The following is a 21,424-nucleotide window of genomic DNA, read 5'->3' as shown; positions in this document are numbered from 1 at the left end:
GTGTGTGTGGCTAGCCAGGATGAGTAGCTGCAAATTAACAATGCTTGCTAACACATCTGTAAAAGCTCCACAAAAAACAAAACCGACAATTCATTTCAGGAAAGGGAAGGAAACAAAATCTGAACACAATATAATTTTTTCTTCTGCATATTTTACCCTGAAAACACAGCACTTAGTAGAAAGAGATCACGACGATACTAATTCAGAATTACAACATAAAAAATTAAAACTTTACATTTATTCCACATGAAAGTTTTAAAGCTCTTAATAATGTATGAAGAATCAATTTCAGGAGGACTATTAAAACGTGCAGTTTCCACAGCTAATGTATATGACTGATTGATAAACCAAGTTTGGAGCCATGGTGCTCACACCACCAAGGCACGAAAGAGAAGTCTCTTTATTCTCCTTCACACACGTCAATTTGATTTTCAGATCCAGTCATAAATGCTGAACAAAAGCAGAGAATTCAAGGCAGCCCACAAAACAGGCTGGTGCTTCTCTCACACTGTGCTCTGCTCCCCAGTAACCTGAAGGGAGGGATGCTGCAACCATCCTCTTTTCTCACAAGATCCCTGAAGAACAGATCCCATCTCTTCTTCACCTGCTTCCATCCCAGACATCCTTGACTGGTCCTAGAGTGCAGCACACACCTGCTCTACCTTGGCCCTGCACAGCAACTCTCCTTCCTTCCCTCCCTGCCCCAGCTTTAGAGGAGAAAAACAATGCAGCACAAAATGAGAATGCAATGCCCAGCAAGCACCAACACTTTGGTTTTCCAACTATACTAAACAGCAGCATCACCACAGCACCCAGATCCTAGGCCAGACATGAAGATGGAGAGCTGCAAAACACCATAGATAATTCAAAATCTCAATAACAGAATGAAGTATGTACCAACAGTCTGAGGCAGTGGAATCACATCAAAGGGAAAATAGATTTTAAAACATTAAATTCAATTAAAAACCACACACACAACTGTAACGTGAGGGGGACAATTTTATTGGTCCTTTAGATTTCCAATGATTACTAGTAATATGTTCAGCGAATTCATTCAAATATTACATACAAAGGATTTCCTTGCCATGTTAGAACTAGCTTAACATTCAGTGGAAATGTAAGGAATAAAAGCAAAAAAGGATAATGTTGAGTTTACTGTGAAATGCATTATTATTTTTTCCTATTTCAGCAAAACACCTGTAAAGAACTGGGTTCTGTGCTCAGCACCCACCCTCCATGAAGGTGACTCTCGCAGATCACAGAAGGCACTTGAAATTCCTGGAACTTGGGATGTGGGGAAGAAGAGGGATAATAACGCGCTCCTTTTTGCTAAGTGCAATCCTAGTATCAATTCAAGCAGCCACAAAGCATTAAGATACAAAACCTCAGGCAGACATGCTAATGAAGGGCTGCAAAGCTGGAGCATGACGAGTGCTGCGTGTCCCCTGCTCATCAGTCGTCGTCTCCACCGCAGAGGAGCAGCAGAGCTTTCCTGTAGTCCCCAGACGTGTCTTTCTGTCAATGCAGCACAGCAGCACTGTGAGTCACCAGAGCAGCTGCCAAGGAGGGCCCCAGCCCCTTACACATTCATCCCACCCACAGGAAATCCACACCGATGACTCTCCACTCAGGAATGACACAAGGAAATTCTCTGCCTCTCACATGCCAGTTTTATTTACACAGACAGACTCTGCCAGAGACAAAAAATCTCAAAAAGCTTTACTAAAAACCAGAGCTACCCGTTGCACATTTGATGCATTTGTCTCCAGGGGAAAGTCCAAAGGAGAAGCTCAAAGGAGCACCAAAAGCAACACATGGGCAAAGAAGTGCACCTGCCACTGCCTAGAGAGGCACCAGCTCTGATCCCTGTAATCAATGGGAAGCTTTGATACAAAATCCATATGGGCCTGACAGGCAGTGCCAAAAAGCAACTCCACCCAGCGTAGTTAAGGAACATAATGTCAGGAATAACAGTAGAAAAATCATAAAAAGCAGACTTTCAAAATAAAACAAGGGAAAAAAAGCCTTTTGGCTTAACTCTGCAGCAACAGCTGGCTCCAGATTCCTTGCTGGCTCCTTCCCTTCCTGATCCTTCCCATTCACTCAAAGGAAATTATGACTCAGAGTGATTCCACAGTGAAGCTCTTTCCACTTGGAAATGTTACAAAGGGTTCCCTACCACAACCCAAGATCTAAACTTCAACCTCATGATAATTCAGACTCCCAGCCCCAGTGTTATTTCTCTGCACCCAGCACCGTCTCTGAAGCGCTGCACAATAAGGAACCCAGACAAGAACAAGGAAATTATGCAGTAGCTAAAAATGGTGTATGAGTAATTGTAATTTCAGAAAATTACATCATCTGCCCTAGTGAACATTAGAAGGAAACATTTTTCCACAGGAAGTGTTCCCCACCAAAATAATGCTATGTCAAACTGCATAGGAACTCATCAACCTCAGAGCCCAGGTCACCCAGCTCTACCCACACCAACCCTCTGCCAAGAAAAATAACAGTGAAAACAGTGACATCTCAGTGACTCCTGTGTTCCCCGAGAACAGAACAGAAATTTTACCTGAATCATTTGGTACAAAGATTTAGCAAAATTCTTTCTGAATTCTCGTCTAATATCCAGCAGATCAATTTCACTTCTTGAAACCATGACTCTGATCAGGGTGTCATCATCAGTGCCAGCCCCCTAAAAAGAAAAGATCACATAACATTCAAATATGAGTTTCTTCTGGACAGATTCTGCAACAAAACATGAAGCACAAACAACTATGGTACAACATGAAAGCAACAAGTGGCATCTCAAACCACTCCTGCATTACAGTTCAGCTCCAAAACAGAACACTTGAGACAGTACCATGGGACACTCACACCAAAACGTGGAGAACACAGGGCTGACCATGCAGGGTGCTCCATCCCTGGACCTCTATCAAGTGTCAAATGCTCAGGCCTCTTATTTTCATGTTTCACCTCAGGCTTCAACTGTGAATGCCCACATAAATTTAAAGGAGCCCCATTGCAAGCTTACACAGTAGCACAGCTGCTCACCACAACCAGAATCACATGTGCAGTGCACCCTGAGGCTGCAGAGCTGCAGGCAGTTCTGACACTGGGTACCTCAATCCCAACAGTGACCAGTACAAAGGAACATCATACAGTAGGACACAGCAGAACACCTCATCCCATGAACTCTCCAGCTGTTTATTATGGGGGCAAATGTCACAAACCTTTTCCAACCACACAAACATGCCCCACTCTGCTCATCATCTTCAGTGCTTGAAACATTTCACATTCCTGTGCAGACCAAGGCCCTGATCCCTCTGCTCAGACAAGGCAGACTCCACACAAGCTGAAGCCATAGAAACTTTCACGTGCTGACCTGCAGATGCACCTCAGGGAAGGACTTGGCAGAGCCCCCACGGTCATCTTCAGCCTAACGTCCAGGGCCACTCAATCCTTCTGGGGGCAATATTCTTGGATTACACCTAGAAATGCCCTAAAGCTGCTCAAAAGTTATGCCATGAGTCCGGTGGTTTCCCAGGAATAAAAGCCAAGCTCTACTCCATCTAATCATGAAAGCAAGCTCTGCTCAGTGCAGAACCTTGTCAGGCCAAACTGATAAACTAGAAGTACAAACTCCTCTGTCGAAGTGATAATTGACAAAAGGCTTTCTTATCTGATGTGTTAAATGATTTTTGTTTATATTTAAAAAAAAAAAATTGAGGATCTCACTAGCACACATTGGTCAGGCTCCTCATAGCAGAAGTGTATAAGCATCTAAAGCCTATATGAAAATTTCATTCTTTAAAAAATAAAAATTAGTAATTAAAGAAAAGTAATCCTCCTCAGACAGCTCAGCCCACTGGTACAATATTCTGTGTTATTCACCTGAACCTTATTCTACATTGGTATCTAAAAAAGGAGTAAAGGACTTTTTAAAATGAAGCTATCATTGTGTGTCTCATCATTAACTCTCAAGCTTGTCACCTCATCTTCTGACAAACACATGTCAGGGGTCTCCAGCAAGGGGAAGGGAGGAATTCCTCAGGGAAGCTGATAACTTGCCTGAAAACAACAGCCTAGCTGACTCTGGTTTAATTAATACTACTCACTGGGAGTTAAAAATTACAGCTTTTCCAGCTTATCTCTTCCCATCCAAGAGAAGGTAAAGCCAACAGAAACATGGATGCACTAATGCAATTCCCATGTGTAATCTTTTGCAGCTGTTTAAGCTTTTCCTTTTCTCTGCTGCATTTCTTTTGCTTCTCAAAACTGGATGGATAGTAACCAAAATGTATTTCAGTGCTACCTAACGCCCTCAGTCTGGAAATACTCACATCCAAATCAAAGAGCACTAATTTGCACAATTTACAATCCTTTCCTTTTTCGGTACATCCACCACCTAAAGACACTGGAGTGTTCATCAGCTGGAAGTGCCCAGTGGATCTTGCCAGATACTCTCCAGTGTAGCAACACCAAATTAAACAGCTGATGAGACTAAAAGGTCTAAGGTCTGACAAACCCATGACGAACTCCAAGGAAACTGAATTGTTTGCATCCTCTCCCAGACCTGCATTCCCTGAACCTTTTACAGATACTTAGCCACTCTGCATCTGTCAGCATTTACAGTGGCAGAAGAAATTAGGAACAAGCTAAAGGGAGAGGAATTGTAGCTGGAGGAGATGGAAAGTGACCTAGGGAAAACATTTACATACCTTCATGGAATAATACAGGGTCTCAGCAAAATAAGCAGGCACACTTCGGATGCATTTCACTGCAGAAAGCAAATAATTGAATTACTGACTGATGCTAAATAGAGAGCAATCTTTGATTGCCAAGACAACGTGTGTCATACTGGGTTATTGTCTCCTGTGGTGTCACCTGGTCTGTTCCTCTGTTATAACTCTTTGGGTTCTGAGATTTAGAACATACATATATTTCTCGTAGTAGAGAGACTTTATTAGACAAATTCTACAACACTGTCCTAGATTAGCTGCCAGGAATACAAGTCAAGGCAGAGTTCTGTCTCACCTCTGGCAGAGGTGCACATGACCAAACAGAATGCAGTTAACCACCGCTTCTCTAGATACAAAAATAGATCTCAGGTGATTAATTACCTTCCTGAAGGAACCCTGTTTTCATGCCAGTCTCTGTGACAACTGCAATTTTAGGAGGCCTGGGAGTAAGCAAAGGCAGCTTAGTGCTAGATGTGTAATGACTCAATTACCCACTGCCAGAAGCAGCTTCTCCAAATCACCGGAGGTCTCCCGGTCAATGGTCTCTTCAATCTGGAAGCCAGAAATGGTCATGTACTTGTCAAACACTGCAAAACAAAATGTGCTCAGTCAGTGAACAGCCAACATTCCTGCCAGTGCCCCTCGGTTCAGGACAATGCCACCTGTGTATCATTACCCACGGTTCAGGTGCTATTGCCACTCACTGTCATGAGCACCAATTTCCCATCAGATGTCCCCTATGCAACCCCTCCCTGCACCTGGAAGGGACAGCCCCATGCATTATTCCCAATGGCCTAAAGAGATTAGTAAAACAGACTTATGGATGGGCAAGGAGCAGGGGGGGAAAGGTATTGTGTCTCAATTATCAGCTCATAAAATAGGCACCTCGATGTGGGCTGAGCTTTTCCAGGCTGGATTTCAGGGAGAAGCTTTCAGGCCCTCACACTACCTACCCCTCCTCAAGTGGGAAATGCTGCGGGTTCCCAAGATAGTGATGAACTTTTCTTCATCTGTTCCCCATTTCAGCTCCCCAGCTCTGAACAAAACCTGTTATGAATATAAGAAATCAAAACATCAGCATTTGCTTTGTGGTCACGCATCCTGTTGAAAAGCTCTATTTGTCTCACTCTAAGGAGCATTAAATTTATTCACAAGCTATAGCTGGAGGGAAAAAAATAGATAAAACTGCCAAGTACTGAACTCATCTTAGAAATAAATTTAAAAATCTGAAATGGACTGTGAAAGCATTTCCTTGAGCAATGCAGCTTCAGGCCCTGAAACTGACTGTGCACAGTCCTCTTCATAAGCCTGAAGTTTCTTGAAACTCTGATAATACAGCAGATGAAATCTATTCACAGTACTGCCCTTTCTGCCCTTTCTTCCCCCTTTCCTTTTTCAAACCAAGTAGCAAAATTTTGGTGTATGATGGCTCTTTAACAGCAGAATCCTGCCAGCTTGGCTCAGGAGGAAGTTTTCCAAGAAGGAGGGAAAGATGGATTTAGCTCTCAGAAACAAGATTTGTGGGCTGATAAATTCTTAGTTGTTCGAAACCAGATTTTAATCATAGTTTTAGCACATTCATGGCTTTTCAGGTAAGTCTGTCTTTGATGCAAAGACCTGGGTGCATTTTCAGCATCGGGAAAATAAAGGACTTCAAGAAGTTGGGATGAGCAAGTGCCAGGAGAAAATGCGAAAGAAAAATAAATTTGGAAAACAAAGCAAGTTATTTTTCCTGACAGCTGGAAAACTTTGCTGTTTTCCAAATTGTGTGCTAAACACTTGAAGGAGAAAGGTTGTACATGTTGTAGTATATATGCTCTTTCTAATATAAATGGTACAGAATAAAAAAAGGTGGAGAGGAAAAAGCTCTCAAGGCAATCACTGCAAGGATATTTATTACAAATAACATATACTAAGCCCTCCAAATGAATACCATCACTCTCCATCAAGTAGCAAATGAGAAGTCCCAGTAGAGCATTTACAAATACCAGCAAAAGACTGATTTACGACTAGAAGCTGTAAATAGAACTTCATGTCAGCTTTAAGTTTTTACCTGCCTTGCCACTTGGCAATACACAAAATGTACCTCGACTATGTAACTTTAAAGAAGTGATATTCACAAAATCTTTTCCAAAAAGTGAGACTTCCTCCTTCAGGCATTCTCAGAAAAGTCTCACAATTACTTTGAATTAATATTTAGTAATGGTAGACAGAAAAAGTTTAAAAATCACCACTGGGCAAAAAGTTTGTCTTTTAACATATCAAGTCCTTTCCAGAATATATGGCTTGAGAAAAACATTGGGAATCTGAAAATATTCCTACATTTGCAAAGTCATGCACCTCAGTTCTGACCATCTGTACCCGACAATAGCAATTAGAAAATGACTGACTCTGTTCCAGCTGTGGTGGATGGTGAATGGAAAGTCCATTAATTCAAGGTCCCAGCCCAAGCTAAATGTATGCACCAAACCACAAAGACTGTTTGGAAAACCAGGACCTTTTCAACAGCGGGCCTTGGTGCCTCCTAAATTTAGCTGCTCATTTAAACCCAATTAAAGGGGCCAAAAGCAACCTATCTACCTACTAGGGCTGATGCTTCCTGGTTTTCCTCAATTACATAGGCCTAGCCAAAAGCAAGACTGAAAATTTCATGGAGCTGTCTAGTTCACGATTCAAATATTTTCCCCTCTAATTTTCCAGCTGTAATTGTCACAGGAAATTAACAGCAGAACAATAATGCTTTCTGAATTTAAATGACAAAGGATAGACCTGTGCCAGTAAAATGTGTTTTGCCAGTTAGTCTCTCCATCTTGCTGTGGTATCAGGGGAATGTTTATTGATCTGATATTCTGTGTTTACTCCATGTCACCTTTAACAATCCCTGTATTTCTTCCATCTCAACAGACAATTTATGAGAGAAAACTGTCTCATGCAGAGTCGTCTGAAATAACTGGGAAGAAACCTGTATTAAATGAGTTGCAATCAAATTGCTGAAATACTGACTGTGACTCCAACAAAGCAAATGGCACCCATCAAGAGACTGGCAAGAACACCAGTGAACTGTTGGCCTTCCTTTCCATCCAGAGCACAGGGTTAGGGAGCAGTCATGGACAAGGGATGAAATTCAGAGAGAAGTTCAAGTCAGATACTAAGGAATGAACAGTTAATATCTGAGTTTTCCAGCAGTGGCCAACACCAAGTGTCAGCCTCTCTTCCAATGGTCTACTGAACTGGTTTGTTCAGGCCCTTCATCAAGTAGTAAGCAAAATTGAAATGTGGAAGTGCCAAAACTTTTGATCCCAGTATTTCAGGTTTTGACACTTCTTTTGTCCAGAACATACAAAAAAGCACACAGAAACATAAAAAAACCACATAGAAACTTACCTATCACTCTTTCACATTTGAATTCTAGCTGTTTACCAACTTTGTGAGATAACTTGTAGAAATACCCCAAACTTTAAGTCAGTCACCCACCTGAGCATCCTGCTCAACCAGAGCCTCATCAACTCCAACATCAGGATCTCTGTTTGCCTAATCAGAAATTCAAAAGTTGTTAAATTGAAGAACTAGAAGATATATCAAAAAGCATTTAGCTGTTATGTTGAGCCTGTAAGTTACTGTGAGAAGTCACTCCCTAATGCATCTTCTCCAAAACCACCTTGTTTTTCCTTTTCCCTTGCATGTATCTATGAAATAAGTGTCCTCTTCCCATTTTACCCTCAAAACCCCATGTAGCAGCACCTGCACCCATGAGCACCACAGAAGTTTTTTGCTTCAGTAATATGGAAATGACTCAGAAGGGAGCCCAAGGCTGACCCTGCAGGTCAGAGGAAGTGACTCAGCTCCAGAGCCAATCCCACCTACAGCACTGGGCCCACCCAGAACCCAGCTTAGTAATCAGAAAGTGATAAGTGCACCTGGACGTGAAAGTCATCACACAACAGGACACTGACCTGCAGCAGCACCACCAGCAGCCTCTGGAAGTGGCCTGATGTTTCTCCTGTGATCTTATCCTCCAGGTCGGCTTCATACTCTGCAAAACAGCAACATGCACTCACCACCCTACAGGCTCCCTCAGTATTTTGAGGGGAAAGTAAGGAAAGGCAAAAAGTTCACTGGGCTCACAATTTGTAGAATCATCTATCAGAAACATCTTTAACACTCAGGACATATTCTGCTTTCACTTACAGCATAATACTACTCTAACAGAGGAAAATACAGCACCTCACACCTCATGTCAGGAACAGATTACTCACAATATTTTGAAATACAAGGTGACATGCATGGGTTCAGCTCCTTAAGGAACTAAAGAGGATACAGGCATGAAGTCATGCTAAAATATGGCAGTCTCACTGTACAAAAACTGTGAGCCCAGAAAAGTCTGCTACTAATAAATTTTGCCCCTGGAGACTCTGTGTTTGGGCTCAAAATTTGGTAAAATGTGAGACTTTCTTGTGCAGCAGGAATCTGCATAGAACTAAAAGAAATTTGCTGAATTAAATATTGCCCTGAAAAATAAACCCACAATTACAGGGCAAAAGCATCTACTCCTGGGGACAGCCAAAAGCTGCACCTACTTTAGCATAAGTGCACTTGAACACAACATAGAGCAAAAGGAAAAAAAAAATCACTTCTGGTTTTTTATGTGATATCAGTTTTCTTGTTTCCAATTACTGAAAATTACCTTTCAGTCAAAGGGATGAAAATAACAAGTGGAGGAAAGAAATGCCTTTGAAAGAATTCTAACTATAAAGCACAAAGCATCACAACCTGCAGTCATAACCCTGAAATAAAAACTATTTCAGTTTACAATTCAAATTCTAGTTCCTTTCAACACAAAGTTTTGAAACAGAGCAGAAAAATTCCCTCTTATTGGACACATCCATCAGTTCAGAGATAGGCCCTATCTAAAAGATGATCTAAAATCCTATTAAGGGAATTGAACAGAGATCCTTATTTTATAGAGAAAATTACCTTGCTGATAAACCTGTTTAATATTCTGCACTTCTGCAGGTGTTCTGGAGGCAAGAATTTCAGTCAACACTTTCTCATTGGTTCCTGCTCCCTGCAGGGGTGCAAGTATGAATCAATTGATGGAATAACAAAAGGAAAACAATTCCCTTTGACAATCAAAACCAAGCATGAACTCATACATTTGGACCAAATAAAAATATTTCCTTCTTCTGGTTTACTGTGGGGGTTTTGAAGATGATTTCTCCCACTTCTGTCTGAATTGTTTTTAAAACCAACCCAATAATTTATAAAAACCCAGTGCTGTAGGATACATATTAGCCCTTCCATGCCCAAGCCCAGCCAAGGGTGCCTCAGTTCTTTGCCATTACAATCAAGGACACCAAGAGAAGTGAATGGAGTAAGTTTGCACCTTAGCTCTAAATCATTTGGTGTCTGTCACCAGGCAGGACACTGAGCCACCCAGCACAGATGTGCACCCTACTGTGAACTGTGCTGTTAAACAAACCCCTTCTCCCACTGCAAACACACTTTACAACAGAATTGCTAACCCAGATACTTCCAGCAATCCTGCAGTTCTAAATGACAGCAGAAACAACAGCCACTCTTTCACTTGTTACAAGGATAAAATTTACAAAAGCCACACCAGTATCTTGTTTCCACAAGTCTAAGCCTACTTTGTTTGCAAGAATAATCCACTGCTCTTCACACATACAAAGGAGTCACTTCACAAAAGCAACACTGAAATGCAATACTGAGCAATTTTTGCTTCAGCATGTTATTTACAACCTTTCCTGTAAGGAAAACATTGAATACTAAACACATACAAAGATATGCAACTGCACTATCCAGAATACAGACCTGCCAGGTTACAGGCAATGATTTCCAAAATGCAGAGTGTTTCACGAACGTGCCTACTCAACAAGGGAGGCAGGCACAGTTAAACTCACTGTAATCCAAACAGCAGCATTGAAAATTCATGGGACAGCCTCCAGTACATAGTTAGTGCTCTTAGCTGACTTATCTTGCACTCAAGTTCCTGCCATCACATCTCCTTTACTGTTACCCCCCCTTGGTTGAATGGCAGCCAGGACTGACATCCTTTCCTGTGCAGACACATTCTCTGAAATTCTATCATCCCTAAGGTTTAATACCCCTTTTTTTTAAGTGACAAGAACAAAACCACTCTTGCTTCACTATCTCTGCTTTACCTCCTACACCCATCTATCCTGTCATTTCCCTGTCAGTCTTTGACTCCTAAATCGATAAGAGGAGCTTGGGAATACAATTTGTTTTATAAATCAACAAGGCCTTTATCAGTTTCTCTGTCCCTTCCCCCAGTGCACATAAAGGCATTACAGAAAAGCTCCAGGAACAAAGTTTCTGTCTGAGGGACTATTTGCTGGGTCACAAGTGCATGAGCACTTGCTTGCACAGTTGACTAAAGCCTATATATTAACCAGTTGCCCATCCAGGATCTTGAGAGTTTACATGGGAGTGTCATTCCACACAGCACTACCTCACACTAGAGTCAAGTTCAGTGTCCTCTATTTTGATCAATACTGTAAATAGTCCAGGGTCATCCAATTCCTGAAATTCCACAGGTGTGACAGAGGCGGAAAAAAAGAGCACATGAAAGAGACCCTGAAATTCCTACACATCCACATTGTAAATTGTTTGTTTACCTGGTCTGCCCAGAAAGGCACTAAATGCACTCACTGAAGAGAAAATATAGAAGGGTAACACTGACAGGGCCATTGATTATTCCCTCTGTGTTACTTGAGGCAGTTTTTACAGCACATTCAATACTACAGACAATACCTGCTCATAATTTTGGGGGACACCAGTTTACACAAGCTAGTCAATTTTGGACTTGCACTGCAATCCATTAGGGCTAAATACTCTGTAGCTTAAATAACAGTCAAGAAGAAACAAAGAGCACCAACTTCCTTTAAATGCTCTGAACTAATTTTCATACAGGTGCATAGCTATTAAACCTTGTCTGTTCACAGCAGAAAAACCAGAGCCCACTGGACTTCAGCACTGCACTTGAACAGCAAGAAGAATGTGAAAGCAACATGCACATCTACGCATGGTATTTAAACAGAAGGTACAATTCTTATGCTGTGTAGATTTCTAAACTGCCTCTGAGTTACTAGGATAAAAAAACAAGGCAAAACCATGACATTGGCAGGCATTAGCACATCTTTGCTGATTTTTTTTTTTTTTAATCAACCAAAAGCACCAATCATTTAATGTAACACATTGATTCCTCTTACCTTGATGGCATGCTTCAGTGCATGAGCATCAAAAATATATGCTGGTCTCATCAGAGACACCATCAAGGTTTCAAATTTGCCAGTAAGTTCTGATTTCAGGTCATCCACGAGATCCTAGTGCAGAACAAACAGGGCTGTGATGAACAAGGACTAAGCATTTTAAAAGGATGCACACGATCTGCAAGCTGGAGACACAGCAAAAAACACAAGGGACACCTCTCTTTTTGTTTTAATTGGTACCTCAGCTGAAACAGATAAAGCAGGAGAAAAGGATAAATAGCATTTGGAAAACCTGAAACACATTGTGATTTTTTTTTTTTTTTAGGATAAGGCAGGGTGGAGGAGAGGAGGAGAAAAAAGCAAAGTAGATTTTCTTGTAAGGAATGTTTTACAGGGAATAGGGTGAATGTGCCTTGTATTTTAAAGTCATCATTGTAAGCCAGAACCAGCTCATTTCAAGAGGTATTTCCATTTCTTCTTACCCTGCCAAATAAGGTTTTAAAGGCAGAAGCTATTTCTTGACGCTGAGCATTGTTTCTGGTGGTGAGGATCGTCAGCACAGTTTCTTCATCAGTCCCTGAAGTTAGAAAGTACAAGTTACAAACACACTCTGAAAAACAAACTGCATTGGCACAAACTCAAAAGGCAGTGAAAGACACTTTGACAACAGTCTACTGGCAAACAGCAGAGGCATTTAAAACAACAAATGTCACCGTACCCCAAGCTGAGCCACCAAGTTTGGTGCAAAAACATGACTGGAGGACTTAAATGTTGTTTGTTTTCCATCAGTGCTCTGATCCAGACTCTGCTTCAAGCACCAGTTATAACATTTAGTCACAGTCTGTATTCCACAGAAAGGCCTTTCCTTTGGGCTCACCAACAAACTGCCAACTCCCAGCAAAACTCAGTCCAGCAATCCCAAACACCCAAGAGGACAGCTGTGTGGAGCTATTATCCATTTTACAGACAAAGCTTGCAAGGTAGGTCCTCCCAGCACAGCATCTTCCCAGCCCTACCGAGTTTGCCTGTAGCCTGAGGTGTATCACACGTCACTCCTTCCCTTCCTTCTGCTTCCTTCCAAAGGTGGCTTCAGAGAAAGCAGCAAATGGGGGCTTGGTCTCCCAGGGAAGTTTTGGGGCAGAAAGCTACAGTGTGGGTTTACAGACCACTTCTTAGTCTGCATTCACACTGTGTGCTCACATTCCTTGTCTCAGTAAGCACACTGTGCTCACACACTTCCAGGCTGAGGAGGCTGCTGCGGATTTTCTGTGCAGATTTCCTACCATGCTGCTGTAATTCCCCACAGCTGTCCCTGTAAATCCAGGGCTACTGTGCTGTAAAACTTTTGTGTGCCCAGAACAGCATGTGGAGCATCCATTTCTTAATGGGGAATGTGTGAACTCCTTTTCTCCCTTATGCTAATCCAAAAATAAACACCCTTGAGAGCTGCGCAGTCACAACCAGGACATGCCCAGACCAGTGTGGTCCTGGGGCTGTCGTTCCATGGCTTGTAGACACACGCCCTACTCTCATCTACTGAGACAAAAAGGTGTATCAGAAAGGATGTTTGCAAAGGAGGAAGAGCCTTTTCTTTGTGGTAAAATAAAAATTATCCTTACCAATTCCCTTCATGGCCTTACGAAGGGCTTCGGCATCAGCTCTGGCATCAAAAGGAGCGAAGGCTGCCACGGTGCCTCTCGTGTACTGGGGCAGAAAAGGGGTCAGGGGGAGAAGGAAAAAGCCATGAAATGGAGTATTGCATCTTTCACTTCATACATGAGTACAGGCTAAATTTGAATTCACAATCCAAAAGCTGACTGTATTTCTTGCAATTGTCTGGCTAAAGAGCAGTCTGTGGGTGTTTAAACACAGCTCACTCCAGAGGCACTACTATGGTTTTCCTTAGCAGTGCACCAGCTAAATTTGAGTGTATTTATGTACCAATTCTGCAAACTACTGTTATCTCCAATGCTGGAACCTGAATGTAGGGAAATGACTAAGAATTTACATTTGCTAAAGAAATTTGAAAAATTAATTGCACAAATCATGTACGTTAGGCAAATGGCACAAAGACACATATGGAAATAATAACCTCTCCTCAAGAAAACCCTACTGGAACTCTCAAGTAGTATCACACCTATTTTTTCCACCACCCTGTAAATGAGACCCATCGAAGTCTGCAACTGCCTTCATTTTTTCATCCTAGTGCTTTGTGAGCAACATGAGCAACTTCTTAAAAAGTGATTCAGCCACATTAGTTTACAGTTAAAAAAAAAAAAATAACAGTTCCAGCATAATGGTAAGAGATCAGCTTGTCCAAACACAAAAATAATTCCACTTGGTTTCCATGGAACATGGCTGTTGAGGGAATTTCTCTTTGGATTAAATACAAAAGGACATTCATCATCCTCGTGGAAAAGTTTTGCCTTTATTTAAACAGGGTAGTTCAGGAACCTATATATGTATTTAGCACAGTAGTTAATTTATTAACTATGGAAGTGGCCAAAAGGGGAAACAGCTGGGTTTGGGGAATAGGAAGGTTTCAAACAGCTGAAGAGGGAAAATTTCCTGTAAAGCACTGCCATAAAAATGCAGCAATAGGTACAGGCAGGGCATTTTTCCACTCTCAAGAAAGTGCACAATAGCAAGTGCCAAGACACCTACTGAGACTGGCACCAGATTACTCCAGAGGCAGCACAGCCATCTGGCCTTCCCTGGAGTTAGGAATTTCAGCCACTCTGTGCTTCGCTCTCCAGTCAGTGCACTCATCAGAGACAGGTCAGGCAGAAGGGCAGGAAGAAAAGAGCAGTAACCAGAAACTGCCCCAGGGCTCCCGTGTGCTCCTGCCAGCGGAGACTCCCCAGGGCTCCCACTGCAGCAGCAGCAGCCAGGAGTCAGGTTCATTTCTCACATATTCTGACAGATCAGAACAAAAGCTTCATGGTATTTAATGGCAACAACAAATTTATTTTTGGGAGATGGTTTCTAATAGCCTGAATAACTCAGGTGTAACAATCCCACTGGAAGCAATTTTTTTAGGTAGTACTTTGAATGTATTTATTGTCATCTTCCTAGCTAATTCCAAAGGCTACCATGAAAAAAATATCAAGGATTTGGGACTCACTTTTATGAACTGAATTCAATTTTGTAGAATAGATAAAGACTGAGAAGTCTCTCCCTCCTCCTCCCTTACAACCACTCTAGCCAGAGTGGGGTTATTTATTTTATTTTTGTTCCATATCATGTCAACATAATTAATATTACAGAAGTACCACAATTCTCCTTTAGAAATTACAAATGTCAACAAATCTCAGGGGAAGTAGATATTGATCTTTAGCTTTCTTTTGCTTATCTTGTTATAAGCAAGTGGAATTCCCCTTCACAATTCCGAAGTCGTGTGACAACATTCCTGTGTGGCTGTTATAGGCAAAGTATGTGTGAACACTAAATGCCAGATGGAATTTCTCTGCATCCCTTCTCATTTTTGTTACTGACAGGAATCCTTCAAAACTCTCCTTTCCAAAGCACTGCACAGAAAACCTGAACATGCACTAAGCTTGATGAGTAGCTCCTGAAAATCTCCTGATGCAGCTGAAGCCTAAAAGACTTTCCTTGATGTCTGAGCACCATTTGCATTCCAGGCATTCCCTTGTGGCACACAGCACTCAGTGGATTTTGGCACCCCACTTGCCACAACCACCCTCCGTCAGAACCTGAGCCACACCTGCCTTTAGGAGCCACGTGTGGGCAGATGTGACACTTCCAATCTGGCCCCATACTGGGGAAGGGTGAAGCCATCCCTAAATCCACATCAGAACCCTACTCAACCCCAGTGCTTTTTAGAGCACTGCAGTGTGGCCTGACAATTGGGTTACAGCAGGGAATACTTCAGGTACATTGTGTTCAACAACCACAAATCCATCTGAAACACTCCACCATTCACAAATGCCCTTTTAGTTATTCCACTTCAGATTTCTCATTTGTGAAATCCATGGACACAAGCAGAAGGCTCTGCAGCAGTAAAATACTCAGTCTACGGAGGAAAGAGCTGTCTCCTTGTTCCCAAACATGGCACATTTTGGCCACATAAAGAGAGGGCAGCACCTCTTCTGAACCACCATCACAGCCTGACCCAAACTTGCTGTCACAGCAAATCTGAAACAGGAGCTATGAATCAGACAATCTTCATTATTTATTTACCTCTATGAAAAGATATCTTATCTTTAAACATTCCTTGCCGTTTAAGTAAGCAGATACACAATAACATTACAGCCTCGTAGGTACATTTTTCTTTGGATAGTAAGCAGTACCCAGTAGCAGCCAAAAGATATCAATGAAAAAGACAAATAGTCTTCAACATAAATCCTTGTGTAATTTAGAGTTATCCTTTACTCAATCACCACACCTTACACCAGGCAGTAAAAAATATAAAGGGAAGCACAACACAAAAAACCTCAACACAAAGTATATTGCAAGATTGTAACACCCCAAACCTACACACATTCTTTTCTGCCTACATTCCCCAATACAGTGATTGTTGTTAAGGAGTCATCTGTAGTGCAAGAGAAATTTGCGATTACACACTAGAAATAAACAGCGGCTTTCATTTTCTCCAGACACTTCCCTGTGAGACCAATGAAGTTACTAGAAACACAAAATTAGCATGAAAAGGCAGAGGGGAAAATAAAAAAGGCAAAAAAAAAATACTACAAAGTAAGAGATAATATTGCTTTAGAATTTATGCCCCTCCAAATGAGGAAATTCACATTCTCTGGTATTTTTGTCAAACTCTGTGCTAGCAAAGGTTTCCAGAAGGAGAAGATGAAACCTCACCAGGGGAAATGTTTCTAACCAGCACCCCAAAGTGAATGTCTCCCAAGAGACAGTTCAGCATCACAAATTAATACTGCCACATATCCTGGCAATGGTAACAATAGCCACTTAACAAGGTTCCTTTTCATCTTCCTCACCAAGTCACAAAATATTTCCCATCCACAGGCCCATGTTTATTTACTGTTAAATGCAGAGATTGATATCAGCAAACATGATTGAGACTCCTTCCCCACTACCATGGCTCTGTACCACGTACAGCAACTTCTTCTCAGAGTTCCACAGATGAAGAGCCACTCCCTTTCTCTGCAGCAACAGAAGCAGTGTCTCAAAAATTTGCTGCTGAAAACCCAGTATTTAGTGCAGAGAAGGTGCTGTGAGACCTTTTTTCTTTTTTTTAAGCAGCCATTTGTTTACAAGATGGCAGAGGAAAACTGTGGAGTGGTAAGATTGGAAATGGAGAATATTTACCAGCAAAGAGAGAAGGTATGCTATTTCCAGCAGACAGAGGAGAGCCCAGAAGGTCATGTGCTAGAATAAATGATAGACTGCTGTAAGATGTCTTACACAAGAACCATCTAGCAGATAAACACAACACAGTGTTCACTGCTGACCTGAAAGCCTTCACAGCCATTGAAGCCCACAAAGAGATGCCAGTTCAAACTGTGCTCTAAAACCAACATGATACAAGAAATATGCAATTACTTCCTGACATTTCAAAGGGAGTACAGTGCAAATGATATTGTGAGTGAATGGATACAGGCATAGAGCTGATGCAAATATAAAAATCTATAAAAAATCTATAAAGACATGTCTGCAAAACCTCTTCAAGTTTAACAGTGCTTCAGACTATCTGCTTGCACAGGAGGAGTAAGCTCAAGTCAGGAGACTATACTCACATCTGCCCCACTAAATTTAAACTCTTGAGAAAAAACAATTACACAACATCTGTGGTGAACTCTGAGTCAGTACACCATGGAGATATCAAAGACAGGGTGGAGGGATGGAAAAAAAAGGAAGAGAGGGAGTGGGACAGGAGAAGAGCAAGCAGCAGCCACATAGGAACCAACACAGACATATTTGAGAAACCCATCGTCACAAGTAACCTCAACAGAGCCAGAGGGGGCTGCTCAGAGCCCAATTCTGAAGAAGTGTTGTACTTTGGAAGGTAAGACAATCCTCTGGACCACTATGGAGCTGGCAATACTATCCCTGTGCTCCCAGTCACACGTGCACATTGGCAGAACAGAACTCCAGATACAGGACAGAGTGGCCACACCTTCACCAGCTGCAAGTGATCCTTTCCTGGCAGTTTACAAATGGACACACTAAATACTCCCAAAGTTTTATTCACAAAAAAAATGGAAGTAGCAGACCAAAACAGATTAGTCCACAGCAGTTGCTGCTTTCTTTCCAGATTTCTGAGCCAGCAAGCATAGGGCAGTAGTTCCTGCACAGAGCAGGAGGAGATGGTGCCCTGTGCATTGCTGCAGTAACAAAGACCACCTCACACAGAGCTAGGAGAGAAAGGGCAGCTTGTCAGGGCAGCAAGTGCTCCCTCAAAGCAAGCAGATAAACACAGGCAGGGAGAGCCCAGCCTGTGCAGTACATCACAGCATGCTGTGGTTTTCCTACAAAATGAATGAACCTTTCTGTTCTGGACAGTGAACACGCAAAATTCCTCAGGCCTCTGAGCAAAAAAAAGGCTTCACAGAACTGGGCAAGGACAGGCTCTTCAGTGACCAAGACACCAACTATATATAGCTTACCTTCTTCAAGGGTTTTATTCTTCAGTGGCGTACCTAGGCCAAACTAGACTCCAGTACACTGTGCTGTGCAGCCTTTGTGAACTCTGAAGCTTTAGTTGTACACAAGGAGTTTCTGTCAATTGACAGTCAATATTTCATGGGCATTTTCTCTCCTACCTCCATTTCATAATGCAATATAGAGAACACACAGCTGTCATGAGGAGTTTCTTCTTCAAGCTTGCCTTTTCTGTTTCCATAAAATGAGTTACAGGCTACAATATTTAACACTCCCAGTCTTTCGTGGCAGCCTAACTGCACAGGCAAAGAATACTACTTACTGGAAAGCAGCCTCTGAATGTGGAAACTGGAGAACAAGGCCTCCCTAATAAAAATCCTCATTGTTCCAATGACTTCAATCTACCATCACCCATCACAGATAAAAAACCAACCCCAAGTGTCACCTTAGGCAGTAGAAAATTTACTGCCTGAAGCCAAGAGTAACTGGTTTGCACTAGTAAAGAAGTAAATATTCCTGTTTAGAAGAGGAATTAAAGTTTGTCTCTGTGGGACAGACAAGATTAATGTAAATTTCTATGTTTTTAGTAAAAGAAAGTTACCCTTAAGCCTATAAGCAATGCTACATATACTGTAATAAAAGTCTTATTGTCCAAGTGTATCTCTCTGGCCAGGTGCCCTGCATTGGCATGGGTAAGGGCTCCTGTTCTCCTAACACACATCCTACAATCCAGGCTTGATGTTTAGAGATCTAAAAGAAACCCCTTCTTTGTCACTCAAAAGAAAACGCCACAACAAAACACAACTTCAAAAACTTAGAAAAATACTACTAAAAACTTTTTTTTTTCTTTAAAAGAAGTTTCCTTTCTTCCTTTTAAAACTAAATCCAGACATAATATGAGTAAATATTAACTAGGGTATTAAAACACTACTAATCATTCCACTCATTAAGTGCAATTACTCTGACCTTTGTGAAAGCCCTAATAGATTCTGATTGCTTTCACTTCCTACAGCAGTACAAACCCCATAAAGCCATTACAAACCCTACAACAAAGCCATTAAACTCCTCTTTTACTTTTCAGAGCATATGCATTTGATGCAATTATAGAAACAAATGCTGGAGTCCGTAGCATTTTCCACGCCTTCATCCAGGCTCAAACCACAGCAACCAAAGGGCTGCAAAGGAAAAATCCCCAAACGAAGAACTGCATGATAGCTCCAAGACTCCCAGAAAAATTCACGTTAGCTGTGGGAAACTGCGAATGGAAATACCGAGCCCCGAGCCACCACCAGATACTGCCACGACGATATTTTTTTCTACTTCCTTTCAGTGGAAGGAGCCTCCACCCATACGCAATATAAACACAGGGTACCGAAAACTTGGACAAATTAGTGGAAACTAGTGGGGGGAAAAAAAAATAAAAGAGTTGTGCCTGACGCGTCCCTCACATGATCCCCGTCCGCCTCCCGTCCGCGTCCGCCCGGGCTTGGGGATGGGCTGGTTTAAGACAGCCCGAAAAGAAATCGGTGAGTAGGGAAAGTAATAAGAGGGAGAATACAAGGATGTCCCCAGGAGCGGCCGGGCACGGGCCGTGCCCTCCCGGAGCCGCCGCCTTCCTCACCTTCGCCATCTCTGGGATCCTCCGGGTGGAGCCGAGTTCGAGTCTGCAAAGAGAGATGCGACAGTGAGGGACATAAAAGCGACAGCGCCCGCCCGCCTCGGCTGCCCGCGCCCCTCGCCTCCCGCCGCGCCGCCCTGAGCGAGCACCGAGCGGGGCACCGAGACACAGACCGAGACACCGAGCGGGGCACCGAGACACGGACCGAGACACCGAGCAGGGCACTGAGACACGGACCGAGACACCGAGCGGGGCACCGAGACACGGACCGAGTGGGACACTGAAACACGCACCCAGCGAGCACCGAGCGGAGAGGAGGAGGTCCCGGCACGGCCCCGCCGCTCTTGCCTCACCCGGGGGCCGGGCCAGCCCCACCCCGGGCGGGCAGCGAGCCTCGGCCGCCGCCCGGAGCCGCCTGCAGGCCGGGTATCCCCGGCTGAGTCCCGACTTTCTCCTCCAACCCTGGGATGCCCTGGAGGGGCGGCATTAGTGCTTTGTTTCTTAGCGATCGCGAACCTTTTAAAAGAAACATTACATTTGCCGACAGACAGCCTCCAGCAGGTGCTCAAGCGCCCTCCGGATGAAGTCTGTATAAAATCGGCTCCCGTGGATCTGAAGGGGAGCCTATGCCAGCACTAAGGGGCAAGTGTGAACTGAATTCGGTCAAAAAAAGACATTTCATTAGCTAACCTAGCTTGGCTCCAAGTTAGCGCAACAAGAACAATGTTGAAGGGAATGTCAGGGCTGTAGCTGTGAACTGTCAGAAATTGCAAGCATGTCAGGCGATATCATGTCTTCCAGCAGGACCGTTTCCCTGCCCCAGGAATAGGGAAGATGTATCCCGTTTGGGAGAGCAAGGAGGATGCAGTTTGCACGGCTACTCAAGGAGCTGCTCCATCTAAGCTGCAGACAGACTCACTCCCTCAGCCACACAGCCCTGAGTCAGATGAAAGGAGAAGTGACTGCAATGCAAATGGAATTCACTGTCTCCGCCAAAATAAAACATGAACATAAATCCCGCTGTGTGAGCATTTTAACATGTAACAGTCACTTCTGTCTGAAAGTAAGTTGCGTTTATCTCACAAACAGCAAGAGAAACATAGATCATGATGTAAATTTAAATATTCTGTGCAGCATTTCTTGTTGCTCCAGCAGTGTGCATACTGTTCACCCATCTGGCTTCCTCTGCAGGACCGAGGAACAAACTGCTAAAATGTCCT

The 21,424-nt window shown here is 42.8% G+C and overlaps 1 protein-coding gene across 3 annotated transcripts; it reads right to left on the bottom strand.

Moving 5' to 3' along the window:
• Window positions 1-981: 981 nt before the first annotated feature.
• Window positions 982-20,514, bottom strand: ANXA5 (annexin A5). Of its 3 annotated transcripts, none has more exons than XM_066318233.1 (13): window positions 20,474-20,514; window positions 20,208-20,250; window positions 13,612-13,696; window positions 12,475-12,569; window positions 11,993-12,106; window positions 9,717-9,807; window positions 8,696-8,775; window positions 8,217-8,273; window positions 5,696-5,789; window positions 5,234-5,329; window positions 4,722-4,780; window positions 2,573-2,695; window positions 982-1,515 (listed from the first exon to the last, which is right to left on the bottom strand). In XM_066318233.1, exons 2-13 carry the CDS (start codon window positions 20,214-20,216, stop codon window positions 1,453-1,455), a joined length of 966 nt encoding a protein of 321 aa, XP_066174330.1. In that variant the 5' UTR covers window positions 20,217-20,250; window positions 20,474-20,514; the 3' UTR covers window positions 982-1,452. The 3 variants fall into 3 exon arrangements, with proteins under 3 accessions (XP_066174330.1, XP_066174331.1, XP_066174328.1); XM_066318234.1 differs by having other exon boundaries at window positions 20,498-20,509; XM_066318231.1 differs by lacking the exon at window positions 20,474-20,514 and adding an exon at window positions 20,326-20,344.
• Window positions 20,515-21,424: the final 910 nt, after the last annotated feature.

This window comes from Sylvia atricapilla, chromosome 4, assembly GCF_009819655.1.
Source record: "Sylvia atricapilla isolate bSylAtr1 chromosome 4, bSylAtr1.pri, whole genome shotgun sequence".
Classification (NCBI taxonomy): domain Eukaryota; kingdom Metazoa; phylum Chordata; class Aves; order Passeriformes; family Sylviidae; genus Sylvia; species Sylvia atricapilla.
Note: the sequence above shows the minus strand (reverse complement) of the source record. Positions and strands in the feature narration are given on the sequence as shown.

What these genes read in the sequence shown, in the direction of transcription:
- ANXA5 (XM_066318233.1), bottom strand. An exon ending in TAAACAGGTTTATCAGCAAG is followed by an intron (nt 8,776 to 9,716) that starts GTAATTTTCTCT and finishes GCTGTTTTGCAG; the next exon opens with AGTATGAAGCCGACCTGGAG. An exon ending in TGGTTGAGCAGGATGCTCAG is followed by an intron (nt 5,790 to 8,216) that starts GTGGGTGACTGA and finishes TATTCATAACAG; the next exon opens with GTTTTGTTCAGAGCTGGGGA.